Raw genomic sequence first — 25,165 nt, forward strand, 5'->3', positions numbered from 1 at the left:
TACTGCAATCATTCACTGAGAAATTAAAGCAATCCAGTAAGTCATGCAGAGTAAGTTTTCTACACAAAACAGATGCTTCTCAGTTTGCTTACAAATTAATTCAGAAATAGATAGTATGCTTAAATAATTAATATTTTACCATCAATCTGCATCTTCTTTGGTTGCATAGAAGGTGAAGACATTGAGGTGGTAACTCTAAAATTTGCAGGGAGGGTCTCTGCTGATCCAGCAGCCAAACCTCTTATGTCCTTTGGTCTGAACTTCTTTCTCCATGAAGGTGCGCGTCTAAAGCTTTTATCATCATCCTGTAAAATTAACAAGCATGATGAAAAATCATACTATAAAATGAACAACACAATACACAATTATTTACAACTTGTAATACAGAATACTATCATAGGTACTGTAGCTGTATCCTTGAAATGTATGTTTACATGTTACTGGCCTTTTTACAAGAATTGGTCAGTTGTGATTTTTTTCAAACCCAAATATCTCTCTCTCTCTTTTTTTTTTTTTTACAAAGATAATATATTTACTCCCCTACATCTTAGTACCTAAAGTGAACATGTTTTTCCTATCTAGTCTCATAAGCTGGTTACAAAAAGCAGTATTACCAGATCCTATGGTAAATCAGTTTCATAATTTTTGTACTCCACTACAGGGTGATATTAAGTATACTGGCACTTACATTCTCATAGAAGGGATAATGAAGAGTTCTGCATCTGTTTCTTTTAAAACTACAGGATCAACAATTAAAAGTCTTACGAGTGATTTTATCTACCAAACTCGTTACTGCACTCCTTTGAGATTTCTACTCAGATTCACTAGGTTCCTCAACAACTGAAAATAGCTCAGCTAAGGAAGATGTGGACATTATGGTGGTAAAAAAACAAAGTGAATTTTGCTGCCATGATCCCCAAAGATTCAGTTTGAAGAATGATTTTACTTGGTGTTTCATATTCATTTCTATTTTATGCCACTTGTGTGATTTTTTTCCCCCAGTGGCCTCAGTTTCTTAGAATATCAAGTGACTGATAACAGTTCTATGGCTGAATCTAAAGCACAAGACCAGATTTGGATAGAAACACCAGTTGGTACTTCATCAAAACAGCATGAGATATACGGTATAAAATCTTGATAGAATTTACATCAGGAACTACTGCTGCTTCTTTCCTTCTCTCAAAAAAGCTGCTGAGAATTAATTGGAATCTGTTTGATCATAGCAAATGAAATGAAAATTTGAATGCATGCACAGAAAGAACTGAACAATGAAAAGTCTTGAAGATAAAAGAGATGCTGAACATGTAGTAGAGAAAGGACTTCATGTAACACCTTCCTTAAGAAAAAAAGTTATCTAAAATATCTTTGATCACAGTGAGTCATTTTGTCTGCATTAGTAGATACTATTAATCTTGGGTGCTATGATAGCAGAAAGAACAAAGATGGACCATTAATTATGTGAAAAACTCATTACTATATCTTTCTGCAGTGAATGCGTAGGAGTGTGGTATCTCGTACTTAAATTTTTTTCTGTAAACAAAGATTTGATTTAAAGATACCATTAAATTATTCTGGCTGTCCATATAAACAGGACAGGATAATAGGCTGGATAGACTCATAAAATTAAACTCACCTCTTCAAACTTCCTGTCTGTGCCCATCACAAGAAGGTTATTAAATTCCCTTTCCAATACAGCACGAGCCTAAATTAAAAATAATTACTAAAATTAAAAATATCTCAAACATTTGAGCTACACTTTGAGAATTTAGATTTACAAAATTTATATAATTTTAATAATGACCAAACAATATGGTATTTCCCTGGGTTTATGACAGCAAATACTTCAAAGGATGTCATATAAAAAGTCAAGGCTTGTTTTCTCTCTTTCCCGAATGCCAGACCCAGAATAATGGGTTTAAGTTGCAGACTGCAATTAAATGTTAGGAAAAAAATACCTAAGAATAAGAGCTCCTTGACAGTTGAACCAATTAGCCAAAAGACAGTAGGCTTCACTAGATTCAAGCAGAAGCTAGCCAGCTATCTAACCGAGATGATTTAATTGGAATTTCTGCATTGAGCAGGGATTGACGGTCAAAATGGCTCCTTGCAACTCTATGATTCTATTGCCATTATTGTATCGGCTATGCTTTTTGACTGTCACAGCTCTCACATAAAACATTATAACCAAAAGTAAAGTTCAGGCATGTTCAAATGAAGTATGAAAAGTCTTCTTGAAACAGCTATTTAAAAAATTCTAATTGCCCCAGTATAAAATGTTATAACGTTCCAAACATGCCTTCTGAATAAAAATATATCCCATCAAGTGTTGTTGTAATTACCTGTGTATTCTGAGTGGGTATTTGTAAAGAAAGAGCTAATGCATTGTGATCAAAAGTTTCATCTAAGGCCAGAAGTGCACCATGAACTCCACTTTCTATAAGGTTATTTGCATATTCTTTAAGACCAATTGACACCACCCAGTGAATCATCCTGTCATTGCTCCAGACAAGGACATCTATATGAGGAAAAATAAATATTTAAGTCATAAAACAGTTATCCCATGTACTTGACAAAGATTTAAGGATGAGTTCAGATTTCTATACTATTCAAGGGGCCAAGATTCAGTGGAGTCTCCAGCTGCCTTCACTGATTTCCCCTTCCAGGAATTCCCACACTGTTCCAGAAAGTTTCCTGAACTTCCAGAGCAAATTTGCAGAAGCAAATGGAGTTATAGAGGGAAGAGATGGCAAAACTAGCTCCTCTCTTCCTCCAGTGGGACAGTCTTAACAAGTTTCACTAGTAATCTGAATGAAAGCCCAATATTTATATAATGTGGGGTTTTGGGCGGATGGGTAGGTGGGTCATTGCTCTACTGAATATCAAAGTTCAGAAAAAATAGTCTAACACATTAGGACTTTGTGCTCACAAGGTATACATTTTATTTGATGGGATATTTGGTATTAACCACAATTTGCAGTTCACCAATTATAAATAGGAGTGAAAATATTTAAGGAATAAAGCCACTAAATGTTTTAGTTAGTACATTATAGCTGTTTAATGCTTTTCCAGCACTTATTATAACTTGCATTTTAACAACAGAAGAAAAATGTTACAACTGACAAATTCTACAGAGTTTCATTAACCACACTACAGTACTGCTAATACAGTTTTCATAGACTAAACTTTTTATAGAGTTCAGTTTAATGTATATTAGATGCTGGTTCATCAATCATGCCAAGCCTTGTTTGGGCTTAGCATAATGTGTGAACCCAGCCATCGTGGCTTACTATTATGCACAGGACCAAAATCCTAGCTTTGTAGACTATATGAATGACGCCACTGAATAAAGTATGAGGGACGGCAAGGATATTTAAAAGATAGGAGCTCCATGTGCGTGTTAATTTCCCTTTCTGGCTGTATACCTGGGCTGCACTGATTGCTCAATAAAAAGGTCTCTAGACCTTTGCCATTTCTGATGTGTCTGTTTTATCCAAAGAGATTGGCCAGGGTGTTCACTGTAAAATGTAATGAGATGTTGCTATACTGAACAAGTATATGAATTTCTTATATCTGGTGACATTATTGGACTGTATAATTGTGCTATCACAGTACTCATGATGCTGAGTTGGTGTCTCTGCTAGGTTTGATTTCTATAGTTGTATCTGTTTATGATTAGTAATTATTTGCCATTTAATAGCTTTCTGAAAGCTGTTACAGAGTTGAGGAAGAAAAGTTTCATTGTTTAGGAAGTATTATATGGCATTAATAAGTCTGAATGGTTTTATTTGCTTCATAGTCTCTTAACCTGAAAATAATTGTATTATTTATTATATTTATATTTATTACATTTATATACCACCCTTTTTTTTAATAGCTCAAGGTGGCATACATAGTGCTATCCCCACAACAACCACCCTGTGAGGTGAGTTGGGCACTGAGACAGGCCCTGGTCCAGGGCCACCCAACTAATTTCTATGCCTAAGAGAAAACTAGAATTCAGTCTCCTGGTTTCTAGTGCACCACCTTAACTGCTATGCCAAACTGGCTTGGCCCTACGAGTTGAAAATTTAATAAACTATTAACAGTATCAAAGCCAGAGAAGCAAAAGTCTACCTTTAATTTCATTCAGACTTCCTTCTCTCCTTCTTTCAAGTTCCTTTCGGTCATAATTTAATCTTCGGAGACACATGATACCACACTGGAAGCTATTTCTTTGAAAAGGGTTAAAAGAATAAGAGATTAAGCACTGCAGCTGAAATTCTTGTCATTAATTACTATTTTAAATATATTTACCTGTGAAAACTGTCTACCATTTTAAGTTGACCACGAAGATCTTTTTTAGTTAAGTGGTCCAACATTCTAGCATCAACAAGACATTCCATAAAGTAACTGCGATACTGAGGGAGCCCCAAACTAGGAAGCCATTCATTGCCAATCCATTCGTGGTTCATATCACCATAGGCTAAAGTCTATTAAAAAAAACAAAACAAAACAGCAAAGGGTCATTTAAAATAAGGAGCTTTTACGTATAAATCAGGGGCTGAATCCAGCATTTTATTCTGCTGATGTGAGCTTCTCTAAGCAGAGTTCTAGTGCTCTGACAAAAAGAAAGAGGTAATTATTCTAGTTTTTAATCCTCTATAGCTCCTAGCATACTGGTCTTTAAGCAAGCAATCTCTGAAGCATATTTTTAGGTGGTACATGGGATTGGATGGGAAAACAATTGAAAAAGATTGCCTTCTCCTCTGTTCAGCTAGAAGAAAAACTTTAAAAGATCAAAAATATTTGCAAGAGAGTTTGCTGTATCTACCAAAAGTCAACACAGGAAGTTTCATTCATGGCAAAATTAACACCTTAAAATTTAAATCTACTTCCCACTACTTTTATGATCTGGTGTTCATAAAAATAAACATGTGAAGTACACATGGGAGATACATATCTTTAAATCCTCTAAGAGCACACCAAAAGCAGCAATTCTCTGATATACATCCATTTCCTATCTAGAAATATGCACTAACTTTTCACATGTCATGTATTTACCACAGTAGACACTAGTGGATCATTTACATTCACCTACTATTACAAAATAAGTAGAAGCTATTATTAAAGAAGTCAAACATCTGATTCTGGATGTTCCAGCTATTTAAACAATCTTAATCCCCAGTCTTAATAAGAATACGTGTTGATATTTGGAGATACTTTTATAACTTTTGTGGATTTTTGAAAAAAAAAATAAAAATAAAAATCAACATCTGTCAATGAACTGGAAGGCAGAATGTCAATTTCTAAGTCTCATAATATTTCAAAAATTATTTTGAATAAGAATATTTGAAAGAAGAATTAATTGACATGATTCTGTTAAATATATAAATAAGCACTGAAAATTACGATTTAACACATTTTAGCTGAAGTTTAAGATGTAAAAGAAAGGTCTCCAACCTGAGCCCAGCTTCCTTCCTCATCTTCCTGACGTTAGGTAATTAGAAGTAAAAGGACACACAAGTGTTAGTATTTATAAGTTTAGTAATTTAAGTAAACTCAAGGTAATGGCCATAATCCAGTGTGCAAAGAAGATAAATAACGGAAGCACGGGGCAAACCCATGTAAAGTTTTTCTCAATAGAAATTTTATCACTGCTTGAATTCTGATTTATTAAGTGTACTTATCTAGCCCCAAATAGAAATATTTTTGAGTGTAAAATTACTCTCCTGGATTGTGGACATATACCAATAGTGAAAAAAGCAACATGCTATTTCAAGATACAAGCACCATGCATTCAAAATTGTGCATATATGCATCTCTCTTAATATCTTTATACCTTCAGGAAAACTGAGACACCATATACTGTTTTATTTTTCCACACAAGAAGCAGCCTCCCCATATATATTCGAGGAAAATATTAAGCAGTGCCATCTCATACAGTTCAAAAATTAATGCACTGAACCTCTTTGAAATATACACAGGCAAATATTCTATTTTCCCCTCACCTCCACAGTGATCTTGGTGGAAAAACATTTTACAGAATGATTGATGAATTTCAAGTGGGTTAGTCATTAAAATAAATCATAATTAAGAATCTAGTTACATTAATATTTCTATATTTCCGGATGTACATGATTCAAGCAATCAAGAAGTAGGAGAAGCACTTCTACAACTAACCGTTTGTGGTGTAGATGTAAGATTTTCCATTTCTTCATGCGTTACCCAGACATTTCCTGTAGTCTAAAATGACCCCACAGTGAACCAATCACATCCAATGAAAGGAAAGCAGTAACAAAGAGGAAAGGTTGCAGAATATATAAGCAACAGGTGTGTATAAGGAGCAGGCATGGGCAAAAGCAAGTTTCAAGATTATTAAGTATAAGCTGATGTGAAAAACAAGCCCACAGGTAAATATATTTACCTTCATTAAATACAAAACTGTATTTAAGTACCAATAGAAGAGAATGGAAATGTATTTAAGTAAGATTCTAATAAATAAAATTGCTACATTATGGTTTCTAAACATGATATTTATACTGAGTATCTCAATCAGACTTTGGAGAGTGCTTCACTTGCTTTTAAGTTACTTGCAAAACATCTATTTTCTGATTAGAAAAATAATATATAGTACCTTTATCAAATCAGTTCCTCTTATGCATATTCATCACACATTTTCTAATTTATGGTAATAATCTAACAGTAAAATTATGATTTGCACTTGTTCTCCAGACTAGGATTGCAAACCACTTTCAGGCTGGTTTGTGATCCTGGTTTTAAGAATAAGTGCAAATCACATTTTACCAGTAGAACACAAACAGAACTTATTTTATTTTATTACAAATCAGAAAATAAGTGGAACATGCAAATTCAATGTTTAGTCATGTACCAGTAAGCCATGATTTGGCATCATATATTAACCACCCCAGTAAATTGGGAAGTTGGCTTTTAAGATCCAATTATTCTTTAACTGTTTGTCTCCCAGTTTTCTTTCAAATCAGCCTTCACCCACAGCCATTTTCATAAGAGGCACAGTCATCTTAAATCCTGTCTTCCAAATGTTTTAAAACTACTGTTTTCAAAATATCCAGTCAGCCTGGCTATTGGCAATGTTAGCTGGGAAATACAGAAATTATAATCCAACAGTTTTGGAAGAAATCAGATTAGGGAAAGCTGTGCTAGCTCTTAGCTGCAGGAAGGGAGATGCATATATGCAGCCCAAATAAATTCCAATTCAGATCTGGATGTACATCCACACTGAAGTTTTCATCAAGATCCCACTGAATTTGCTGATGCTGATCACACAGTGATCATTACAAATAAAATGCAATTAAAATGCAATGGACAAAATATATTAGACTAAATATACTATAAAATGTATCTAATTGAAATTTACCAATGCTGGCCCCTCACTCACTAGCAAATTACTTGGATAGAGCTGTAGTATCATTTGCTTTATGGAATTACTTAAATGTAAAGTATCTGACATCTACATAATTAGATGTGTGGCTTAATCCACACATCTTGCATGAGTAGGAAAGAGACTTTTAATTTTGTAAGAAAGCCTACTAAATTTCTCTCTTTTTTCTGTCCTGCATATATCACCCTGCATCACTGTAGAAGGTCTACTGATTCTCAGGAACAGATTTGTGGAAAAGAAGATAAACACACCCTCTCTTGCCTGCAAGGCATTCTAAACATTGTAGTAAAACAAACCAAGGTGCAATCCTGTCTTTAGAACTAAATTGGAGGACTGTTTGGTACTTCACTTCCAAAGCACTTCAATGGCCTTGCTCACCAGAGAGAAATGGTATGTCAGCTTTTAAATTATAAGTAGTTTAATAAAAAGGGTAATAAGCCATTACAGACTTGTTTAGGCAACTTATTTCTTGTCATTTTCTATTTAACATTTCACAGCATCACTACTTTTTCTCTCAAGAGTATCTAAGAGAATATCTTATATCCATAACAAAACACTGTGAATGATTATAAAGCCTGACTTTCTCATCAACCTCTTTATGTCATTGTCCAAGTTCTCTTACCGTTCTTGATGTAGGAGGAGCAGATGGACTTGTTAGTGACATAATTTCTTGTATGGCAAGTCTCAGTTTTAACCTATGTAAAGGATTGCTGATTCCAATTTCACGCTGTATTTCAGTATCAGATAAGGCTGACATTATAGCACCACTTTTCACATTTGCACGGCAAGCAGCCACATACCAAGCTGGCATCCCAACCCACAACTGAAAAATACAAAAGAAGAAAAAAAAAAGAGGCACATAATTACTTAAAAGTTACAAACTAAAAGCAGTATTATGTTAAATTGAAAAGATTTCTTACCTCTAACCAGACAACCACAGTGGGACCATCCCATTGTGCAAAAGGCAGACCTTGCCTCCGAGCTTCTTCGAGAAGTTCATGCCTAAGAAAATCAAACGGATTAAAAAAACAGTTTATATACAAAATGAAATCAAATCAATCTTTATTATGGCCATTTATATACAAATATACATAACATACTGATGGGAAGTTCATGTAATTCTATACTTTGTGCAAATTAGCACGCTAAATTTGGCCAGTACAGTTGAACTAAACTATAGGCCTAGGTTATGATATATATCAAGATTGAATGAGACATTTAAAACAAATCTTAATTCGCTTCCATTAAACCTATGCAGTGATACTGAAAAAATCTCTCTCAAAAAAAGAATGATCTTGACAGAAATAATATTTTAACACACTGTTTCCTAATTATGTTTAAATAATATGGACATTTCTAAGAGAAATGGAGAAATAAATACATGGATTAATGTACATACTTTATACAAACAGTTTTGTTTATTAAAAATGGGCCAGCTGTGAAAGAAGAGATAAGCAAAGAATATAATTACTAAACAGTAAATTAATGAACTTCTGAAGTATAAACATTTGGTAGAAATACAAAGAACATATGCTATTGTAAAAGTTGTTGTTTGCAGATATTTTCTGATGTAGTATATAGAACAAAGTTTGACCTAGATAATTTGTAAATATACCATTGCATTCATGATCTCTGAGACATACACCTAATATTTACTATTTCATAAACAATGTGAAAGCTTATATACCGGAAGTGAAGCAATAGAAGATATATCCTCTAAATCATATAGCAAAAGTACAAGAACTAAGTCTGAAATGAAATGGTAGTAAGCATAATTGCTTCATTTAATTCACATATTTAATTGTACAGTATGATATTTTATAGAACATTGATTAAAAAATAATTATCCATAAAGATATCAACAGAATTTTACTAAAAGAGTTTTGGTAGAATTGTAATATCCACCAATTGATATTTAAGGAACAGACTAAATCAGTAAAAACCCAGAACAATCAGTTAAGCTGCAATATAGAATATACTTAGATAAATTACATTTTCAAATTAAAAAAATACATTTTAAAGGCAAAACAAAAATCCCCCAAATCAAAACAAAAACAAAACAAAAAACTAAAGCCTTTAACATTTGATATCTGAATTTAACTTATTTATGAAGTGAATTTACTGTACTGATATTGTAGATTGTAACCTGCTTATTGATCCTTTAATGAATAATATATAATGGAAATCTACTTTTATGTAAATAAAATATTTCTGCAATCTGCATAACTTAAAATTAAAATCAACTTACCCTGACTTTCCATTACCACATCAAATGGAAAATTAAAAGGTAATAAAGCAAATAAGAGAAATAAAAATGTAAAACTAAGATAAAAAAACCAGAATTCATTGAGATTTAAAGAACAAATTAATATACTATAAGTGAAGAAAAAAATGAATTCACAAACAAGGTGAACTCATTTTGTTCTTTACAGTTTGGACAATGTAATCTGAATTATTTATTTATTTACTCAGTTTATATAACTGCCCATCTCACTTTTATGTGGCTCTAGACGGCTTACAATAAAATAAAAACACAAAATACATAATATAAAACAAAAATAAAAACACATAGCAGCTGGGCATGGTCTTACCTCTGGCTGTATCACCATATAACCAAGAGCTGGGATTTAACTCATGCCCAGGGCCCCAGGATCAAGCACAAAGTCAAGGCCTTATGAAAGGCCGAGAGGGATGGGGCCAATCTAATCTCAGAGGGAATGATGTTCCCAGTGGCGGGTGCCATGGCAGAAAAAGCTCTCCTTCTGGGCCCCGCCAACTGACACGCCCTAGCTGACAGTACTTGGAGTGTGCCCTTCCTGCCAGATTGGATAGGACAGGCAGAAATAATAGGGGAGAGATGGTCCCATAAGTAACCTGGTCCTAAGCCATGAAGGGCTTTAAAAGTGACAACCAGCACCTTGAATTACACCCAGAAGCACAATGGAAGCCAATGCACTTTGTGCAGCAGTGGTGTCACATGGTGCTGAGTAACTGGGACCAGTAACTGCCTGTGCTGCCACATTTTGCATCAGTTGAAGCTTCCAAATACTCTTCAAGGGCAGCCCCACGTAAGGCATACTGCAGTAGTCCAATCTAGAGGTCACAAGAGCATGAGTGACTGTGAGCAGGGCCCCCTGGTTCAAGAACAGGCACAACTGATGCACAGCTCTGAGTTGTGCAAAGGCCCTCCTGGCCACGGCTGCCACCTGCTCTTTGAGCAGTAGCCGTGAGTCCAGGAGGACCCCCAGATTGTGCACCAGGTCTGTCTGGGCAGTGCCACCCCATCCAGAACCAAAGATGGAAGGTCTCTGGAACCAGGAGGTCCAAAAACCCAGAGCCACTCAGCCTTACTTGGGTTGAGTTGAAGCCTGTTGTGCCCCATCCAGACCCCCAAAGCCTCCAGGCACTGAGACAGAACCTCCATGGCATCACTCAGGCGGCCCAGGGTGGAAATGTAAAGCTGGGTATCATCAGCACACTGATATTTCACACCAAACCATTGGATGACCTCACCCAGCAGTTTCATGTACATGTTAAATAGGAGGGGAGAAAGTACTGAGCCCTGAGGCACCCCACAAAGGAGGGGCCTCCAGCTGGATCTTCCCCCCATCAACATTGACTGGAACCGACCCCAGAGGAAGGAGGAGAACCAGCACAACACCATGCCGCCCACTTCCAACTCCCAGAGCTGGTCCAGAAGGATACCATGATTTATGGTATCAAAAGCCACTGACAGGTCAAGAAGAGCAAGGATGGATGCACCACCCCCATCCTGCTCCCGCCAGAGGTCATCCAAGAGTGCAATCAATGCTGTCTCAATCTCATACCCAGGCCTGAACCCTGACTGAAAGGGGTCCAGCTGCAATACAACCACCTTCTCTACAACCTTCCCTAGAAAGGGAAGGTTGGAAACTGGATGAAAATTGTCCAGAATGGTGGGGTCTAGCGATGGCCTCTTGAGGAGAGGGTGAACCTTCTCCTCCCCTCCCTCAAGGAGTTAACCACCATTTTTACATTACCATTCCCCCAAATTTAAATTGCAATCCAATATTTCAAACTGAAACGCTATAGGATTTGATGTTCTGCATTACCAATGGAATATTACCATCACCCTGCCAGATACACTATTTAATTGGCAAGATGACTCAGTCATCAGAAACAAATGAGATAATTTTTTAAAAAAAATCTGGAAAGAATGGTAGAGAAATGCTATTATTCCTTCTAACAGAATTAAGACATTGTATCTTGTGAATTGCACAAAACTGAACTATTACTTCTAAATGACAATTTTACTTTCCTTGGTAGCAAAACTCATACCAGAACCTTATCACTGGATTAATTTTAGAGAGAAGATATTCCCTAAAGTATCTGGGAGCAAGGCCATTTTAAGAGTTTGAAGCTGCGTCCTGAATTCCATTGAGAAACAAAATTAAGTCAGAGTTATATTTATAAAATGTGTGCAATTTGCTTCCATCATGTAGCTTATAGGTCTCTATTTTCTTGATCTACTGAAGTTTCAAGTTATCTTTGAGAAACTCACCTATATAAATGTTTATGATAGTAACTTACTATTCTTCTCAATAAAATGCCACAAGTCATGATACAGAATAATGAAAAATAGATACAATAGGCACACAGATTTAAAGTCTAAAACCCATATTACATATTCTGCATTCATAAGTATTCTTAAAAGTTTAATAATACAGGTACAACATAAAAACTGTAGATATTTCTTAATTATGAAAAGCCTGGTAAATATGTAAGTTTCCTTAATATACTGAAACTTACTTTTTTTGCAGTTTTCTATTTTTTTCTGCTTGTCCTCCAAGTTTTCCAAGCCCCAAACCATCCTGAGTTGAACTTTCTGCTTCTAATACATTAACTGTAAGAAACAGTAGTTACAGTAATAAATACCTCTTCCAATGTTTTTGAATTAGTGTTAGATATGCATGCTTAAAAGGGAAAACACATCTTTATTCATTATAAAGAATGTGCAGCAATCAATAAACAGCTATCCTAATTATTTAGTGACTTTAAAGCTAATTCGTATGTTAACTATTGGGGCTATGTAAATTATTTGCAGGGCATTCAAATAATTAAATTCAAATACATAATTCATTGTAAGAACACTAAGTGAAATGCAACCTTTGAAGCTAAAGTAATTGCACCCTCCTAAAGGTCTGGCATGGCCACTTGAAGGGCCTTCCCTGATCATCCTTGCAAATATGTGCAGATACAGGAGACCCCTCTGCTGGGAGTACTGTTGATGTGGGAGAACTTCTGAATTGTAGCAGTTCAAGTATAAAATGTTTATTAACGCTCAGATCTTAAAAGATCCATACCCAATCTAATATCACAAAAATTAGTATTTTCAAGCAAAATCATATGGTAATTAACTGCCTATGATCCATGACTCTGGTCAATATCTGATAATTAGCCTATACAATTATCAAATAGTATGTGTAATAGAGTTAACTGCATTATTTAAGTTAAGATCTGCGAATCTGAATAATGCAAACTCTACAAGACAACTGTATTTTGCTAGAAGTTGATCATCTTTCTTTACTTCACACATTATAAAATAGTTACTGTGCATAATAGTAATCCTAGCATTTATTAACTTTATGCTTTGGATTAGTAATATACCAACCTTGTCCCAAGATCTCTTTGTTCATCTGTCCAGATCGACCCTTTTCTTTCTTACCAAACAGGCGGCCAATTGAGGATTTGATCCCCTTCTTTTTAGGAGCTTTGTGGAGGGAATCTTGGCTGCTATTACTGCTACTGGGATTGCTTACTTGTCCATCTTGAGAGCCTGTGGAACTGCAGGACAGAAATTGTTAAGCCTTTTCTAAAGTATGCATTACCCATGACCCCTTTGATCTAGGGCCATTCAGTTAATAATTAATAAATACAAATGTATTTAAATGACACAGTACACATTCAGCCTAAATTAAAGGTTTGAGTGCAGCAACTGCAGTACAAATGAAAGCCAAACCACAATTGGCTTTTTAAGTAAATAGACTTGATCTTTATTAAAAATATTGAAAACAGGAACTTTCTAGAACATTTCTGTATTTGTTTGAAAGCAACAGATTACAATATCTCCTGAGTTTCTATCATTTTTTAAACATTTTTTAAAAATTAAGTACTCCCAGAGATGGTTCCAAAAGGATGCTTTTCTGTTTTTTAACTGGTAAGGCCACCAAAATTCACTGTGATTTATAGGAAAGTTAATGCAGAAGGAAGCAAATATCCTACCCCTGAGCTGTTTAAAGACTTAGGTAAGAATTTTAAATTTTTGTAAAGAATCCTTTTAGATCTTATGATTAGATATTAATTTTAAACAAACATGGAAACACACCAAGTCAGCACTAAATTGAATGGGATTTGTTCCCTAGTACCATGCTTAGCATTGCAGCTTTAGTTTGATATCTGAAGTCATAGAGATTATGTAATTTTAGCCACAAACAGAAAGCGCATATTTTCCATCTTATCAAGGAACGTGAGGACAAAAAATTACATTAGTGTAGGAAAGGGAAGAACAGTGATATTGGGTACAGGAGAGAATAGTGCCTCAAAGAGTGTATCAAAGACTCTAGAAGACAAGCTGCCAACAGAAGTAAAGGCCTGCACAAACAGGGAGTGGAGGAAAGAAAAGGTCAGTGAGAAAGGGAACATTTAGAAAACAGGCAGGAATGCAAACTGGTCTTTGGAGGCCAAAGAAGCAATAATATAACCAGACAAAGTTGTTTTGAATACAGATCTCTATCTCTGTTCAAAACACTTACTTTCGAAGATCTCTTATATCTTCCTGGCTGACTGTATGCAAAGCTCCTTTGTAAGATTTATCCAAATGCAGTGATCGAGGTGAAGATGGTGGTGAGGTCTCACATTTTATTGTAGCTTTGTCATCTCTAACTTCTTCTCTAGAAACTGGAGACTAAGAATGAATGCAACTTAAGTATATTTTGCATCTAAATTAAGATGTAGAACAGACCAGTAATTTTTTAAAATTATTACAAATTTCATAATCTCAGAAATTGCTATTTCCATATGTGAATAGATAAAAGATTATCTGATTCAACAAAGTACACAAAGCTATACAAATAAAGAGATGTGTTTATAGTTTTTTTATCATAAGCAGGTATGATAATGCACAAGAAACCATGTTTCTTGCAACTGAACTCCATATACTTGAAACTGCTTTTGGAAGATCTGAAGAGACTAATTCTGAAGTTAACAGGTAGAATTCAAAAAGATGTTTCACCAGATTTCTTTTTTCTTTAAACTTTCCATAAAATAGAAATTTAGAGATTTGGAGTAAGGTCTTTTTTTTAAGGAAATAATGTTGAAATATCTATGCTATATTCTTTCATTCCCCATGACAAGCCTCACTATTAAATTTCTTTTTAATCTTTTAGGAATATAAGTGGTTTGAAGGTTTCTGGAGCTAAAAGTCAACAAGGCACTTTCAATATGTAATGAGAAGGGGTACAGAATTAGGTCCCATGTTTCTACAGCTAGCTGGCCCAAAGATGGGTAATCAGAGATTAGTTAACGTGATGCTGCCATTGCCCTTTTTAAAGAAACTAAAGCAGAGAAATGGGATGTGAGAAAATCCTTATTCTACATATAGGATTTCAGCCCACACTGAACCTTTTAAATTAAAGCAAGAGCATATAAGTACACTACCCACTTTCTATCTCTGCTTTGAAGAAAAGCTCAGTGGAATGTGCATATCCGGAGAATAAGCAAGCAGTAAAGATGGGCATATAGAAATAATTTGTGTAATACCACTATAGTCGTCATGTTGACCAAGACATTTCACACACATGCATGCAAACGATTGTATAGTACTAGATTCAGCACAAGTTTGCTGCTGAAAGTTTACCTTTCTATGGTATTTCCTTAAATCACTAGGCTGACAGATGCATGCAAAGAAGAGAAAGTAAAATAAAGCAGATTGGTAGATCATTTCAAATTAGAAAGAATTAATATAATTGAAAATGTTAGAAGTTCTATCATTATTTGGGAAAAGCGAAGTAAAATGCCTAGTTAGCTTGTTGACTAAATCATTATCCTAAACAGAAAGTATTTCCATCCTAAAAACATGGCTATAATTGTAGGGTTTTTTCCCTTCTTCTGCAGACCAGTTTAAGTATAATCAACCCTGGAGGTCAGTCTTAAGGGCTAGTAAATAATAGTGAGAATTCCTTAATCAGGAGCACAAGTATATTTGTTACCATTAAAAAAAAAAATTGGATCCTTAATAACTAAACATTTCAGTGAAAATACAACATTTTTGATAACAGGATTCTTGGGGATCTTATAAGACTAAAGACTGAAGCAAAGTTACTGTTCTGGTTCTTATACATAGAAACAAAGAACTGTATGATTTCTCTTACAACTGTATCAACTGTTATAAAGACAAGTTTACTTCAAATCAAGCTTGACTCTTGGTAACTTCATAGATACATTTATGTACAGTAGTTTTCTTTAAATCAAAGGAGAAGTGGTTCCCTGTTGCTTTCTGAGATCCCAATCTAGCCTACTGTCCTGTATTCCGGAGGTCTTCCATGTAAGTACTGATCAGGCTCAACCCTGCTTAGATTCCATGCCCAGACAAGGGGGAAAAAAAAGTTTAGGGCAAGTAGCATTTTGCAAACCATAGCTAAACAACAGAATTCAGAACTTGAGGCCATTTAGGCTGCTGAGTTCCAACCTCTCAAATTAAAGCAAACTGGCATCACTTCCTAACTGTACAATTCAATTCTTAAAGACTTAATAATTATTTTTTTACACAAAATCAGCCCAAATATATTGTAGAATAGCTGGTGGGAATGCTAAAGGAAGTAAACTACATTTCATTAGATATGACATGCTACCAGTTCAGAACATAAGCTATATCTCAGAACAAAAGCCTATCAATTTCTTATAATGAAACAAATCATCTGACTTTCATCATCAAAACATAAAGAGCTAAGTTAGATGGCCATAACCTGGCTTATTAACTGATATGTCTCTTTGTGTGTATGTATACATAAACAGGTTTTAGTTTGTGCACAGAATCTTTTTGCTTTTTGGCATAAACTATGATTAAAGAAGTAGTCACCATTAAGACTACCAGCTTCAGAACTAGCTTTCTTATTCTTACAAGACAGGAAAGCATGGTTAGGAGTTCCTGTTTTATATTTGTAGCTAAGGGATAAACTAAGGAGTTCTATTTACAAACAGTGCCATAAAGTCAGTGGCACAGTACTAGAGAAAAAAGATGAAAAAGGTAATACTTACTAGTGTCATAATTCCTAGTCTGTCCACTTCTCGAGCAGGACTGTGTGGCATTCTTCGGGGAGTAGAAAGTCCACTACCTGGTGGAGAAGAGCCAGAAAGGTTCCCACCAGGAAAGGGAGGTGGGATAGAGTTCATCGATCGAAATCGACCAAGATTGTCTAAATTCCCACCATCAACACGACTTTCTATCTCCTCTGCTCTCTGCTCAGTGTTTTCCTTTTCTTCTTGGATCAATCTAAAGAATTAAGAAATGATGCAGTTCATTTAACCAAAGCAAAGCTGTAACCAACAAGCAGAACAGAGAAATAGAGAACCCTTGCACTGGGGGCGTGGGGGAGTGGTAGCTCAGACTCGTCTTCACAGACCAGCAGCAACTGTGCCTGCTGGTTACTGGACAGCTCCACCTCCTCTGTCTGCAGCTCCTCTGGCTGGGAGGAAGAAAGGGAGTTGGGGAGGAATGGGATTGTGGTTATAATGGGCAACAGGAGGTATGACAGGACACTGAAATAGGTCTGTAATAGCTTTTGATACCAGCAACCATTATATCCTTCAGACCATCTCTGAGGAAATGGAGTGAAGGGATCATCTTGTAGCTCTTCTCCTTCCAGAAGGGTGAGTTCCAGTTGTTGTTGGTGGGTGAGGAGAATTTTTTCTGGAAAACTCTACTTTGTCGAGTGCCTCAGATCTCTCTCCTCCCTCTACTTTTTCATTTCTGTATGAACCCACTGGAAGAGATCATCTCCCAGCACAGCATTTGGTATCATCAATATGCTGATGACACCCAGCTATAGATCTAATCCCCAGGCCAAACAGGTAAGTGGTAGAAGAGCTAACACAGTCCCTGGAGGCTGTCTGTATGGGGAGGAATAGGGTTTGAATGAATCTCTCCTAGATAGAGCGGCTTTAGCTTTGTAGGGTAACAATTCCAGGAAAATTCAGTCTTTGACTCTGCACAAGGTTGTACTTCTCCACTCAGAGATGGGTTCTCCTAGACTTACAAGTCCTGTTTGAAGTTGCCAGATTGAAGGTGCCAGCTATGGCTCAGAGAGCTTTTGCACAATTACAGCTTATGTGCCAAGTGAGACTTCTGCACTGGGGGGCCCTGCTCAGTCACTCATGCCTTTGTAACTTCCTGTTTGGACTATGTATCATGAGGCTGGCCTTGAAGAGCATCTGGAAACTGCAGTGGTGGCCCAGGCAGTAAGGGGTGTATCTTGACATCCCCAGGTGAATCTGCTGCTTCCAGAACTGCACCGGTTACTTGTTGGCTTTCAGGTACAATTCAAAGTACTGGTTGTCATCTTTAAGGACCTACATGACCTGGTTACCTGAGGACTGTCTTCTCCTGTCTACTGTCTCCATGTCCCGTCTTTCCAGAGTTGTCACTTGATGGGGCCAGGAGGTAGCATTTCTCAGTGGCTGCCCCCATTCTTTGGAATTCCCTCCCAGTCAAAATTCTAGAAATTCTTTTTCATTTTTCCTAGGCTTCAAGAAACCTTTAAGACCTACTTGTTTTATCTTGCACAGAAGGATGGTGCCCTTTGACTGGAAGGTGGGATTACAGGCACATGGTATTTTGATTTTTTTTTAAAAAATGTATTTGGGGGGGTTTGGGGGTATTTTATCTATTTACACTGTTAGCTGCTTAGAGCCTATGCAAATGGGCAGGGTACAAGCATTGCAAACAAACAAACAAGGTAGTCCTGTTTTATCCCACTGAAATTTTGAACTTAAGTTAGTGAAAAAAGTTATTGATAGCTAACTCATGATTTCAACCCATAAAATATTAATTTAGTTTGCGTATTTCTGATAAAATGCACATTTCAGTCTGTATTTAGTTATGCTTATTCTCCAGTTTTAAATACTGTAAGTTTCTTGCAAACTCTTTTTCACTATTTAATACTAACAAAAATAACTAAGCTGTGGCTGACATAGAATTGGATCTTAATATTTTTAGTTGCACCCACAGATCAAGAAACTACAGTTCAAGCCACTGAAAGGAAGCCAAACTTTTAATGTTACGCAAATAAAGACATTAGTGAACTTCAAATGTAACACTGGAAGGTAATGACAAAAATATATCTTGTACCTAATTTCTTTGTTGATGGCATCCAATTGCTCCTGAAGCATCATGGCTAAGGTCTGGGCATCTGCCTGACCACTAGGTGACAAGAGATCAACTGAGCTGAATATAGTTTCTGTGTCATCCTCACCATCTGAGATATCAGCATCACTCTCAAAGGCTTGTGCAACATTTGCCAACACACTTGCTTGTTGTGCACGTTCCCAATCTTGTTCATTAAGAGTCTGAACCTGTTTAATATACATGAACACAACTGTAATTTTAAATATCTCTTCCATTAAAAAATATAAAGTCTGTATAACCTCACTTACATGCTGCAGTAATCCATCAAAACAGCAGTATTTAGAATGCAATAAAACCAAAACAGAAACATGATTAGATGATATTCACAGGACATATGATCAAAAATCATACTATACTATACTATACTATAGTATAAATTCAATACTATAAAATAATCAAAGATTGTTCAATTACTTGGAAAGGCTTATTTAAGAACTTTTGTACAGGTAGTTTTTAATAACAGAAAAAGATATACAGATTAATACCAAAGGTTTCTAGAGCTTGGCTTACTGAAAATGAATCATGTACCAGTGGAAACTGTCTGATTCCTAGTTGGTTACTCCATTAAAAAATACTTAGTGTGTCAATCATTGCCCCAATCCTGGCTTTTTTCTCCTTTATAAGGTAGAATTCATAGGCCGAGACAAGTCTTATTTTATATCCCTGGTTTGTAAAGAGGGAACAAAGCAGGATTGGATGATTTACTAAACAAACCACACATGCAACTTGGTCTTGATAAACCAGAATCCATTAGAATCCCAGTTTATATGAACACAGCATACAGGCTGGATCCAGATTTCCCTGATCAAAGTTTCATTTAAGGGCAAGAGAAGTGGGAGACAATTTTTAGTAATTCCTCCAATGCTTTCCATGACACTTGAAAATGTGCTGGCCTTCCAAAACAATGTAGGAGTCTGTTGAGGGAACAGGGAATTGGTAAGTATCAACCCTTTTCTATCCTCTAGCAGGAGCCAAGGCTGGATCTGACTCTATTCCACAAAGGGAAAGAGTTTTCAAGTTGTGAAATAGTAAGTCTAGATCCAGCCTCTATGCAAATGCTTTGTGATGTAGTGGTGAAGCTGTTGGACTAGTACCTGGGAGATCAGATTCAAGTCTACCCACAGCCATGGAAGCTCACTGGGTGATTTTGGGCCAATCACTATATCTCAGCCCAACCTACCACACAGGGCTGGTCTTGTGGAATAACAGTAGGAGGGAGTGCTATGTAAGCCGCCTTGAGCTCCTGGAGAAAAGGCAGGATATAAATGAAAGAAACAAAACAGTGGGTGGAGGAGAACCATCCTAAACTGAACTGTCTCTGTTTCTAGTTTCTCAATAAACAATGTTGAAGCCAACTGTCTTATCTGTTTAGTGCTACAAACAAAGTTCCAATCCAACATTTAAAACCAGCTGCCCAGCTTTGAGGCTGGATGCAGGAATCTATGATAGTTTATCAAGCAAAAGTTCCACATAAATCTTACTTCTGTAGATGGACTAAGGGAAGAGGAATTTTGCATAATTAATAGAAAACATTATGAGTTATTAACGTGTTAGCCTCATTTAGTTCATGAACTGATATATGACTATAAATGCATATGTGCATTGAACTCTTTATACATTTTTGCTTTTGTTAAGGGGTTATATTTTGTAATTCATATTCTTATCTGCATCATGCATCAAGACTTGCACATAACAAATGCATGTACCTGAAACATATAGTTTTCAATTTTATGGCAAAAAAGAGCCACATGGAATATTATTTACTTTAAAATAAAGATGTTTCAGGGCAACTATTCTACAAATTTACCCTTCCCCCTGCAATATAAAACAATAAAAGCAACAGTAGCACAGCCCGAACCGCTTATACAGAAGGATATTACCATAATTATAGACCCAGGTAAATAAGCAGGCAAATCTTTGAAGACTTATATCGATGACTGAATCAGTTCAGTCTAGTGGTTAAGACAACAGACTAGAAGTAGTAAAACCTAGTCCTGCCTTAGGCAAATAAACCAACTGGGTGATTTTTGAGCCAGTCACTTTTTCTTAGCCATAGGAAGAAGACAATGGCAACCACTTCTGAAAATGTTGCCTAAAAAGACTGACTTGAAGGCAAATTAATAAATAAGTATTTTTAAAATGTTGTACTAGCTTAAGCTATTTTCAAAATAATTTGTTTTAATTCCAACTTACCCTTGAAGGCTCATCTCGCAGAGCTGCTAAACGTCCTTTTTGTGGACGCCTTAGAACTGAGGTGCTATAGGAATCTGTCTGATTGTCTGCTATAACTGAAGGTGCCAGTGGATATCTAAAATCTGGTACACTACCTAAATGCGGCCTACTGAAATAAAAACAGATGTATGTTTAGCATTAATAATCATTCTCCTATAGGTTTCAATAAGTTAGATTAATTAATTCAGCACATCTTGAACGCATAAGTATTTTCATTAATAATATATACCTATGATGAAGAGGAGGAGCTCTGATCCTCATTTGATCATTTTCAGCTCTTATTGCTTCAATGTTTACTACCAGCTGATCCTGCAGAAAAGAAATATTATTTGTATAATTTAATGTTACCAGTGCATGCTTTTTCAAATATATCCAAATACTTTAGATAACACTAAATTTCAAATTTGAATGTCTTTTGAATAAAAATTAAAATATATCATGTTATCGTCCAAATACCCTAATAATATTCTTTTATTATTGTTGGTATGGCTCTGAATAATCTACTGGTTTATCAAACATAGGCTTTGAAAAAAGATTAATGAAGCAAAAGAATTAAGACCCCCACAATCAGTTATAGTTTTGATATCAATTAAAAAAACACATAATTATAAGCCCAAAACCAAAAAAAAAATCCACCAATTGTGCATAATTGTAATGCACGATTATCTTTGGACTACTGCACTACACTTTGCATGAAACCTTTAAAATTATGGAAAGTGAAATAATATTGCTAGTGCAGAAATCACTGCAACAAACAGACATAATTTCTTAAAACTTCACAAAAATAAGATCCTCATTTCTAATTTTTTAAAAAATTACATGACCATTAAGTAGAAAACATTTTTTATTTTCATCTAATACCTTTTCATTTTGAAGCTCCTCCACTTGTTTCTTGGCACTTTCAATTTCACGGAGAAGGGAATTCTGGTATTAAATTCAATTCAAAAGTTCGTTAATACAAAGAAGTGTTAAGATCCAGGTCTACATTTTAAAAAATTACTGTATTATTTATTTTACTATTTTACTCTGATACTCATTTGGCTACTTAATTCTGCTCTAGTTAATATACACACTCTTTGCACTCTTTCTCCTGAACAAGATCCTATGCTTTCTACTTATTTAAAAATTATATAGACCATTATTCATTTCTTGATCCACAGATGCTAGTTTTACAACATTAAATAGAAGATATTTTAAAAAATCATAAACATCCAAAGTTTCAGGATAGCAGGATACATAATTCAGTGCATTATATAAAGAGAGGTAATTACTTTTTGCTGCCAATCAGAAGGAGAGATTGTAGCACTAGATTGTCATCACTTTTATCTATTAACAGCTGGGTAAACATACATACATACATACATACATATACAATCATAGTATGTGTTTGTATTGCTATTTCAAATGTGTTTTATCAATCAGTAAAGCAGCTATTGCACTTGAAGCAATATTCGTTCATATTTAAAATTACTTTATCTTCCAGAGCTGCCATTCTTTCTTTAAGGTGAAGCTGAAGTCTCTCATTAGATTCAGATAAAAGTTTGTCAACTGTATCAGATAAACGTTTATTATGTTCTTCATTCATTTTTTCTCTTTGACGAGCCTAAATAAGAGAAATGGGAGGGAAGAACAGTAAAAAATAAATAAATAAATAAAAGGATTAGCAATACAATTTTTCGCATATTTACATGTATAAACCTACCTCAACCCTGGCTTTTTATTTTCTTTCACTTTTTATTTTCACCATTCTCTAACAGGATTTATCTCTGTCTTTCCAAACATGATAGCTAGCATTTTATTTCATGACCATCTGAGCCAACTTTTGTGAAAAGCCACATAAAGCAACAGACTGGTAGAAATGATGAGCATTTGTCCATATAGTCACCAGATGTCAGTCCTGACCCAAATGAAAACAGTTGTGTGATTTTTAATATTTAGTTAACTTTAGTTGCAGGCAGTTGATTTTGTTCCAAGAAGCAACTCATCTCTTAGTGCTATCTAATTTTGTCTTTTACAGGTATTTCATGTATTCTGTTAGACAAGATTTACCTGTCTATTTAAACTTCATGTGGATTAGTAAGTTATATTTTCCTCTGCCAACCTGAAATTCACCATTGATTTTTTATGGCAGAGAAAAGAGAGAGAATGTCATCATTGTATTGACATACCCTTAGCAGTTCTTGATTTTTCTCTTCTAGCTGTGTTTCCATTTGTCTCAATCGTTCTTCAATGTTTCCATGTCTTTCTTCAGCCTGCCATTTTAAATGATATTGGTAATTAGAATCTAAGAATGCATCAGAAGAAAAATATTAGCAAACAAGCATATCATGCTGTATGAGACTGCTATTTTTGTTCACGCACTGCAAGATGTTCAAGATATATTACTGCCAATGCTGGCAAAACACAGTGGATGGATTCATGCATCAAATGAGCAATTAATTTTCTCACCCCACAACATCTTGCTATGATGACTGAAGCAACAGGAAGTCTTGACAAAAGAGATATCTTTGCATTATGCATCTCAGAAAAAAATACCTCTATTATCTTCCCCACATTCATTTTAATGTGTGAAGTTTTTTTTTAAACAAGCAGTAGCAAGCAGAAATAAGGACTTATGCCCATTGTGTAAATTCTACCTTCCTAGACTTGGAAGTATATTCGAACAGATTAACATCTTTAGTTGCAGAATTCCGAGAAGGCAAACAGTCAAGCTACAAAAGTAAATAAGGAATAGGAATGGTAGCAAGAAAAAACAAAATGAAATGTCAACAAGAGCTTACTTTTAAATAATGGATATAAAATTGCTTGAGTACATATTTTATTCCACTAAGAACTGGAGAAAGATTTCATAAGGTAGTATTCAAATCAGGCACAAAAATCTATTCAAACACCTTCGAAGCAATTAAAAACAATGAACTGCTATATCAAAGGATCAGAAAGCAAAATAAACAGAGACTAGATCAGACCATTTTAATGACTTCGGTAAAAAAAGAATTGTAAATACAAAAAGAAGACCTAAAGGATCAAGAACCAACTGTTTCTACTAAAGAGAAGATTATGATAGCAATATATATCATAACTCTCAGCTTACCTTAGTAAGTGCAGCAACTCTCTGAGCCAACTCAGCCTCTACCTCTGGCAGAGTTTCAGCTTTTCTCAGAGTTTGCTGCAATTTTTGTTCAGCCAGTTCCAGTCGTTCTTGTAACTGCCTATTCTTATCTTCGCTCTAGAAGCAAAAATAAATTTGCTTGTAACAACAGCTGCAGACATTATACCGTGTGCCATTTCAATAGCTTTCTCCATTAGCGAAAGAAACTTGTGAGCAAATTGATGTGTGAGATCATACAGAACAGCTCTTATACAATCACTGAAATTATATACAACACAACACTCAAAAGCAGATTCATAAACATATATGAAGATTACAAAATGTACTTTATTTCTGGTATTAAAAATATCTGATTTCTCATTAATAGGGAATAATAAAAAATAAAATTCCACCACAAATTAAAGGTTCCTTTTAATATTAAGTTAGGACTCCTTCAATATACTTTTTCCACAACATAATGCTACTAAATTACCTAGAAAACTGTTACAGGGGAATGAAGGAGATGTGGTACAAAAAGACTTCCTTTGGTATTCTTCCCTATACACATACAAAATCTGCTGAAGAAGGTCAGAACATAACTGGAGTGGATTTAAGGGGACCACAACAAGGAGGCAGAACTTGTTCTACGAGGGATGCTCATTCTACTATACAGTCTCAGGGTATAGAAGTTATCATTTAGGCCACAGCCAGATATATGCTGTCCGATATGAGCTCTAAACTGAATTTTTGAACTGACTGTATCTCCACTGCATTAAATACTTTAAAATATTTACAAAAACACAAGATGTGTCCCACATGGTAGAGTATTCCAGGTCATATTCCTTCCCTAACCTTTTTGGTTCACTGGATACATTTGGAATTTTAAGAAAATTAGCAGTGCCCTGCTGGATCAGACCCCTGGCCCATCTAATCCAGCATTCTATTCTCACAGTGGCCAACCAACTGCACAAGGAAGCTCACTAGTCTGCCAACAGATGGCCTTCAA

The 25,165-nt window shown here is 35.4% G+C and overlaps 1 protein-coding gene across 6 annotated transcripts in view; it reads right to left on the reverse strand.

Annotated features, from left to right (window-relative positions):
• The window catches only part of PPFIA1 (PPFI scaffold protein A1), a 57,788-nt gene that overhangs the window by 6,674 nt on the left and 25,949 nt on the right, over positions 1-25,165 (reverse strand). For 2 of the 6 annotated variants that reach the window (XM_088145811.1, XM_088145810.1), the window contains exons 9-28: positions 24,163-24,297; positions 23,708-23,782; positions 23,240-23,323; positions 22,543-22,674; positions 21,933-21,995; positions 21,301-21,380; positions 21,033-21,180; positions 18,783-19,006; positions 16,694-16,928; positions 14,191-14,342; positions 13,050-13,222; positions 12,188-12,281; positions 8,320-8,401; positions 8,022-8,222; positions 6,160-6,222; positions 4,294-4,469; positions 4,114-4,211; positions 2,340-2,515; positions 1,634-1,702; positions 140-305 (exon numbers count right to left, since the gene is read on the reverse strand). In XM_088145811.1, coding sequence (XP_088001937.1) covers positions 140-305; positions 1,634-1,702; positions 2,340-2,515; positions 4,114-4,211; positions 4,294-4,469; positions 6,160-6,222; positions 8,022-8,222; positions 8,320-8,401; positions 12,188-12,281; positions 13,050-13,222; positions 14,191-14,342; positions 16,694-16,928; positions 18,783-19,006; positions 21,033-21,180; positions 21,301-21,380; positions 21,933-21,995; positions 22,543-22,674; positions 23,240-23,323; positions 23,708-23,782; positions 24,163-24,297 — 2,626 coding nt within the window. The remainder of the gene's footprint in view (positions 1-139; positions 306-1,633; positions 1,703-2,339; positions 2,516-4,113; positions 4,212-4,293; positions 4,470-6,159; positions 6,223-8,021; positions 8,223-8,319; positions 8,402-12,187; positions 12,282-13,049; positions 13,223-14,190; positions 14,343-16,693; positions 16,929-18,782; positions 19,007-21,032; positions 21,181-21,300; positions 21,381-21,932; positions 21,996-22,542; positions 22,675-23,239; positions 23,324-23,707; positions 23,783-24,162; positions 24,298-25,165) is intronic. The other 4 variants (XM_025173085.2, XM_007438058.4, XM_088145812.1 and 1 more) reach the window with 3 other exon arrangements.

This window comes from Python bivittatus, unplaced genomic scaffold (assembly GCF_059951505.1).
Source record: "Python bivittatus isolate LINGU-HERP-01145 unplaced genomic scaffold, Pbiv_v1 ctg000480_np1212, whole genome shotgun sequence".
Lineage (NCBI taxonomy): Eukaryota > Metazoa > Chordata > Lepidosauria > Squamata > Pythonidae > Python > Python bivittatus.